The sequence below is a fragment of the Rattus norvegicus genome, chromosome 3, assembly GCF_021556685.1.
Source record: "Rattus norvegicus strain SHRSP/BbbUtx chromosome 3, alternate assembly SHRSP_T2T, whole genome shotgun sequence".
Lineage (NCBI taxonomy): Eukaryota > Metazoa > Chordata > Mammalia > Rodentia > Muridae > Rattus > Rattus norvegicus.
In genome coordinates this window covers 38,741,033-38,748,679 of record NC_141536.1, presented here as the reverse complement: position 1 = coordinate 38,748,679, position 7,647 = coordinate 38,741,033, and the positions used below count along the sequence as shown (strand labels likewise).

The 7,647-nt window shown below is 32.7% G+C and overlaps 1 protein-coding gene across 3 annotated transcripts in view; it reads right to left on the bottom strand.

The window, feature by feature from the left end:
• Window positions 1-354: 354 nt before the first annotated feature.
• The window catches only part of Galnt13 (polypeptide N-acetylgalactosaminyltransferase 13), a 666,951-nt gene continuing 659,658 nt past the window's right edge, over window positions 355-7,647 (bottom strand). For all 3 annotated transcript variants that reach the window (NM_001431575.1, NM_199106.3, NM_001431574.1), the window contains 1 exon segment: window positions 355-5,799. Coding sequence is in view for 2 of the 3 variants with exons in the window: in NM_199106.3 (NP_954537.1) it covers window positions 5,659-5,799 (141 nt within the window). In the remaining variant the exon portion in view is untranslated.

The following is a 7,647-nucleotide window of genomic DNA, read 5'->3' as shown; positions in this document are numbered from 1 at the left end:
TGTGATATGCTGTGCAAAAGTCCTCCACCGGCCAACAAAAAGGGACCGTTTCAGGATTCCAGCATCAGAATCTGGAATCTAGGTATGACCTGAAAACAAGTATGCTCATGTATTTGAAAGCATGTTAACTTCTTTTAATCATTTTTACAGAGCTGAAAGAGTCAATCTCTAATCATCTCACAAGAAAATTTTACATATATATATATATATATATATCTCACATTTAAATGCTTCTGTTTTACATATTTGGCTATAAGATTATATTGGGTTAACAAGACTTTCTTGCTGCCTAGAAATGGTTATAAATAATCACTCTTTTATAAAATAAAACATAATCATGGAATACTAAAATTATCTGTTTGAAATACTAGCAAAATTTATTTTGAAAGAAGACAACATATACCAAAAGGAAAACTAAATTGGCATACTTTAATTCTACAAAAATGTATAAATATTTAAATTTACAGAAAAAGAACAATTATATCATTTAGTAATGCTTACAACACTTAAAATGTTTAAATCTTTATGCACATTCTACTGTTATAAATGTTAAAGACTGCATTGAGCATGTCTAAACATTTTTGAGATTATGTTCTTTATCTTTGACACACTGATTTTAAAAAGAGAAGGTCTCTACCCCACTCAAAGAAAGTCTTTTGACTATGGATTCTGGTTTCTCTCTTGAGCTATTTTTAACTGTAGGTACACCAGGAACAAAGGTTAGTAGCTTTAAGTTTTTAACCTCACCAATTGAACACAGAATGAAAAATTCACTTTTTAAACAGTTATATTTGAGGTGGAACCCTCTCGATTTTTTTATTCTAAATCACCCAACATGGGAGAATGATTCATTGTACCCTATTAGCAATGGCAGTAAAGCATCACTGTACATAATGAGCCAATTATCACAGAAGTGGTCCTCATCTGGAGTACATTTATTGACAAAAGACCGTATTGCATCACTTCTTTCTCAGGGGGAATTTTTGAATGCAGATTCAATGAAAAATTTCTTTAGAATGTATTAAACACTTTAAAACAAAAACTGAGGGAACAAATCTCTACCAACTAGTTTCAAACACATTGCTAGAGCTTATCCAACACTTTAGCTTTGTACAGTATATCATGCTTGATACCACTCTGAACAGGGTGCAGTCAAACCAGATGTTCCTGTGCTATAGAGAAGAATAGCTGAGTGCTTTCACCCCATATCTGACATAATGGTGGATAGTAACTAAATCCCGAAACACAAGCTGCCTTGATACAGTTGAATTCCTGCTGCTCAGCTAAACTGGGCCTTCAGTCAAGACTAGGAGTTCTTAGTTCTACAAAATAACATCTCACAGACAATGATTCACATTTGCTGAAGACTTTAATTTTTTTTTATAATTCTTCAAATCATTATACCTGCAATTTAAGAATGCATTGTATTTTGGCCACTCTGAAATGACAGCTTGAATCCATAGATAAGATGCAAATGCTATGGCAATGATTATGCTCAACCACTTCTTAAATGGAGTAACAATCTATGTTGGAGCAAGCCAATATCCTGAAGTTTGCTGAAGCAATCTACTATATTTGTATCCTTTCAATGAATTAAAAATAAAACATTAAAAGAAGGTTATGTTATTTTTATTGTAACAGTTTACATTCCCTTCCCTTAGGTTTTTAAATTTATTATGATGTTTCTAAGAACTAAAGAAAAAATGAAATTTACATGATATGTTTATAGTAAAGTGACACTGGGAAGCCTAGAGATCGATATTTGCTGGTTTCTCTGTAATTGACAAAGCTTCAAACAAAGAACTCCCCCAGTGTTCATATGGGTTGATGGTCTAACACTCTGTGCAAGCTGTAGGTCAGCTTTACTTGAAGCTTGAAAGGAATTACAAGAAAACATAAAAGAGAAAATAAATCAAAACAAACAAACAAACAAACAAAAAAACCCGAGTTCAATAAATTACTGCTGAAGAGGCATGATACTGCTTTCTCAAACCTCTTGCCCACTGACGTAGGGTGTTCTATTGTTCTGCTGCAGGTCTTCTCCTTTTACCTGTTGTCTTATTTCATAGAACAAATTTTATTAAAGTATGAAAAAATACTAATTTATACATTTTTAACAAATGAAATTAATAATGAGTTTTTAATAAAGGCTTTTTTCCCATCATTGTGACCTTATATGTTTTTGGCAGTAGTAGGAGTCCTGGGCATATAGTTTTGTAACTCTATGATTATGATAAAACTATAGTATATGTCCATGGCTCAGTTTTATTATATATAAACATAGAAATTAATAGTATAACATCTTTAATGTTTTAAGATTTCTATAATATCTTTAGTTAATAGATTTTTACATTGAAAATAAACTTTGTATAGTCATTATCAAACCATGAAAATAAATATGATTTTAAAAGAATGTAATTGTCTTCTTTCTACAACTCAAAATCTTAGCCCTTCTGTGGTCAATCTAATACAACCAAAACACTGAAACTATAATTATTTTTAGTTAAGTGAAGCAATATATCTTATAATAGGATTTTAATAAAATGTTGTATTTCATTTCCATAAAGCTGGTGATTTTAACACAAAGGACAACATAGAGTCCATACTTTAATATCAAGAATATTAGAAGGAAAATTAACAGTTCGAACCAACGCTCTGAAAGTCTCTATAAAGACATTACTGGACACTTTAAATTTTAAACATGGAACCATATGATACTCTGCTGCTTAACAACATGAACACACTCTCAAGTGTATTAGTTCAAGAGTAGTAGTTAGAATAATCCAAGAGAGAGCATAAGAAGCTGAACACAGCCAATGGACAAAAATAATATAGACCCTGCCTTTAAAAGGATTCATGTGAATGTGTGTGTGTAGATCAGTGGTAGTGTGCTTACTTAACAAAGATGTGGCCCTGGAATTGAAAACAATAAATAAATAAATGCAATTGTATGCCCAAGTGTGTGTTGGTGTATGAGACTGGAAGAAGTTGAATTAAGCAAAAGAGTAAACTTAGATTTGTTCTTAGAGAGATAGGAGTGAGAGATTACAGTAAGGACAAGAGTTTCTTGTACTGAAAATGTAATGCTTGAATAGAGACCTAAAGAACTAAACTGAATGGCATCTTTGGGACTAGTAGAACAACAGTAGACCAGAAACTTGCTTAGCAGTCAGAACAATGGAATGAAATGCAAGACAGAAAGAGATAAGAAACATAGAGGTTTCTGTGTATGTGTGTACATATCCATCTGTATAGGGTATGTATATATGTGTGTATGGAGTGTATTTGTCTGAATATATAAGCATGATGGCTATAAAATGATTTGAGGCTTAATGGGAACATTGCATTCAGGGAAATACACAAATTCGTACACAACAGTATCTCTATGACTGTTATATTATGAAAATAAGTATAGCGTTGGGTAAGCCTTGGCATAAATAGATAATCATATTTATATGCATATTCCCTATGACTTAAAAGGTAAGAATTAGTAATGCACATTGGTTGTGGTACCTTTGCTGCTTTATGTCAAATGTGGTATCAAGTTAATTATGAGATAGTTAAACTCAATTTGTCCAACGTTTTACATCGCAACAATATTGTCATTTACAAAAATCAATACTTGGTATCAAAACACTCTAAAATGAAAATTTCAAACGAGTTTAAATTTTGTGTCGGGCCAAGATCCTAGTTAATTTTGACAGCAGGCAGTTTTATAAGGCCTCTGAGCTACTGTTAGAACAGGCTTGAAAAGTTTGAAAGATATCACTTGATTTTAGGGACAATGTTTGGTCTCCCATTTGGTCTGGAACATGTCCATTAAGACAACCTGGTTGGCATGGAAACTCAAGAGATTCTCTTTTTCTTTTCCTCCCCAGTGTTAGAGTTACAAGCACATCCTCCACATCTATTGGTTATTTTGCTTGGAATCAGAATCAGGTCCTCTTGGTTGAGGGGCAAGCACCAACTAAGTGGGTAACCCCTAAATTCTCAATTTCATAGTTCTGACTTGAGCATCCAAAAGGTGAAACGTGCATTTGTTCTGATGAGAAAGACCACTGAAGTAGGTAGACTGAAGCAGTATAAATATACTACCTCAGCTCAGGTGTGTGTGTGTGTGTGTGTGTGTGTGTGTGTGTGTGTGTGTGTGTGTGTGTTTGTGCGTGTGTGTGTGTGTGTGTGTTTGTGCATGTGCATGCTTGTGTTTGTTTGTGGAAAAGACAGACAGAAACAGAGAGAAAGACGGTGAAAACAACAGACACAGAGGAGAGAATCAGAGAAATATATAGAAAGAGGGAGTAGAGAGAGAAGGCAAGTGTAGCAGGCCAATTAACATTTTTTTTCTAGAAGATCATTTAAACTAAAAGGTCAAAAGAATGGATTTTCTGTTTCTGGAGAATCTTCTATCTTGACCTTCATAGATTTCCTCCAGCTGCTAAATAAACAACCAAAACGTTCATGTACAATAACTACGCGACCATCTAAAATGATAGCAAATAGAAACAATTACTACCATCCCATGAATTGGTAGTTTTTTTCTTTTTCATATATTTAGTTCATGCACTGTGAACAAAGGGGTTTTAAGTGGAAATGACACAAGAAATTGTCCTAATTATGACTGAGCCATAGTTTACACAAAATCATGTCTAGTAGTTTAATTCATATCACTTTTGTAACTTGAATTTTTCCAGTGACCAATGTTGGATTATATAGAATAGCAATAAATTTTGATAGTGTCATACATTTTGTAAAATACAACGAGCCAATGACAAAACTGACTGAAGTAAAAGAGATAGTAGTTTAAAAAGTAAACTTAAAAGGTCACCCTTCACCTACAGTTCTGTAGGCTGTGACAAATCTCACCCTCTAGAGTGACAGACAAAGGCAGAGCTTACAGAAACAGAGAGTAATTGGGGATTGAGGTCCGGACATCATGTTTCAGAGCAAGACCATCTTCAGCTTGTTTGGATTGAAGATTCTCTCACGGCAATTCTTGTGGTTTATATAGCTCTTGTCGTCCTCAATACCCGATGTATTCCTTACATCATTTGATTTAAAATTATTATTTAAATTGTTTTTTCAATTTTGTATGATGATTTTATATTTCACAAATTTAATAACTAACTTAATTTTTTTCCTAGTACCTTATATGTTGCTTGATGAATTCAATGCTCAGGAATGATTTTTTTATGTGTTCTAATTGTTGGCATAGAAATTCAACCAGGGTCCCATAAAGCTTTTGTAAAAAGAGTGTTTTATAAAGCTACATTAATATTTCATAATTATTATATTGTATAAGGCATTACATGATCTCTCTTTTAATTGTTATTAGAACACCAAATAAATCAATACCAAGTAACCTTGTGACAAGAGGCTAATGAAGACATTTTAAAAGTAAATACAAGGTGTTTTTTTTCCCAAACAATTGAAATGTTTAATAACAGTTTCTTATTATTTATATTTTATGTGCTTCTTCAATCAGATACAAATTTTTAGTAGGGAAATAAACATTCCTAAAAATGAATTATAAACAACTGTGTTTTATATTACTAAAAGTATTTTTAAAACGTTTAATTCAGCAAAGTTAAGATTTTCACCAAACTGAAATAATGGACAAACAAATGAGTAGAGACTTTCACATCTTGGGAAAAAAGATCTTCATGTCCCCAAGGTCATGTTCCTCAGCAGCCATTGTTGAGATCTGCTGCCACTGCAGTCTTGCATGGTAGGCACCATTTTGTCTTCTTCAGAAGGTTCATCAAGACATTGGTTACTGTTAGCATGTCTCAAAGTGAGTCTCTGTAAAAAATAACCATAGTCAGTAATTACTGGTTCATTAGATGAAAGCTGCTCTTTAAAAATAATCTATATAATTTTAATGTATAAAAATATGACGTTTTAAACAAAACTGTGTATAACTTTCTCTAAATTATGTTTACAATTTTTCCATAAAACTATCATTTCCATTAGACTATCATTGTCTAATACACCTCTATTTAAAGATGGGTTAAGAAAATGAAATTGGCTGATATTTATTACACGTTGCTGAAAATTCAGATGTCTTTGTCAAAAGCATATTCATGACCCTGAAGTCTAATTGAATGTGACAAACACTAACAGACTTATAAAGAAACTTAGTTTTATAACCATATGTTAGTCATGAACAATTTGATAAACATAGAAGTCGAACACGCACCTGTTACTCCAAAAGTAAAAAATGATTAGAGATGCTCCCATTAAAACTACTAAACTACAGTATCTGAGACATTAACTGTAGATCAATGATTTCTAAAGCCCCAGATGATTAGTCTTCATTCATGAGATGCTAATTGTACTTACGGATCTATAAACTTATCAATATCAAATTAAAAACAAAAATGATATAGTATTTTTTCTTCACAATTCTAATAATCATTGTGCTTAATCATCACACATTTTTTGTTTCTATCTGTAATTGAACTACTTTCTGAGATTTCACATTCCAGCATGTTCTAAGGGAATATACTTTACACTGATTAATTATACACATATATTATTAATTTTGTGCACCATGCCTAGAATCACTGGAATAGTTCTCTAACTTAGAGTGACTGCACATACTTGAGATGATGTGCAAGCATGTCTTGGAATTGACATCTTAAACACTAGGTTTTGCAAATTAGCAGAATTAAAAGTGGGGAAAGTCTTCTTTTTATAGGCTTTTCTCACTCTTTGTGGTATGTTGGGGTGTGTGCATGTTAAAAATATAAAGAAACACCTGTAACTTCATTATTGCAAGAAAAGATATAATAGCAGACAGGCTGCTGTGAAAGGTGCCTCTCTGACCTCAGCAGGAAATTAAAAGGCAAGGCGATTAAAAAAGAAGGTGATGTCAAGACTGGGGCCTTTGTTATCATTTTTTAATACAGAGTTTCAAGCCAGTTTTAGTCGAAACAGTGAAGTGAAAAAGAAATTGCCTAAGATAGCAAGAAAGCAAGATGATGGCTGGTTTACTCTTAGGAGGACAGGAAATCTAACTATTAACCAGTGTGAATATCAGATACAAAACTAAACAAAACCACTGTTTTACTTTTTAAGAAAAGTGTAGGCAAGAGCAACAGCAACAAAGAAAATCGTTCTCTGTCTCAAATCTGAGTTAGCGCATGTGTACCTTCTTCTGCAAAGAATACTCACCACCCCATGCTTCTAACAGATCCTTCTGCAAACAACAGACTTTGCTTTTATTGGGTAGCTTACCACACATTGACTTATAGCACTGCTATTAATTTATTGTTGTCTGATCACCTTTTACAGTAGTTGAATGATTGGACCTTATATCATATTGGAATAAAGAAAAGATTTTTAAAATTTATATTGAGTAAGTCTTTTAATGATATAAGTAATATATGCTGAGACCTTTGTATTTGGTATCGTTCTGTTAAATCAGCATGGAAATATCATTGAAAAAAATGTATTAGTGCTTAACGCTATTGCTTCAAAGGTAAAAAATGACCAATCAAAAAAACTCTATCTAATGAAGCACATTGCAAAGCCAGACATTTCAGTCTCAAGTCGTCCTGACTGTGAATTCTTTTCTTTTACATGCTATAGGTATGGGGGAAAGCCTCCAAATTCTGAAGACTTTTATTCTTCATTAAAAAAAAAATC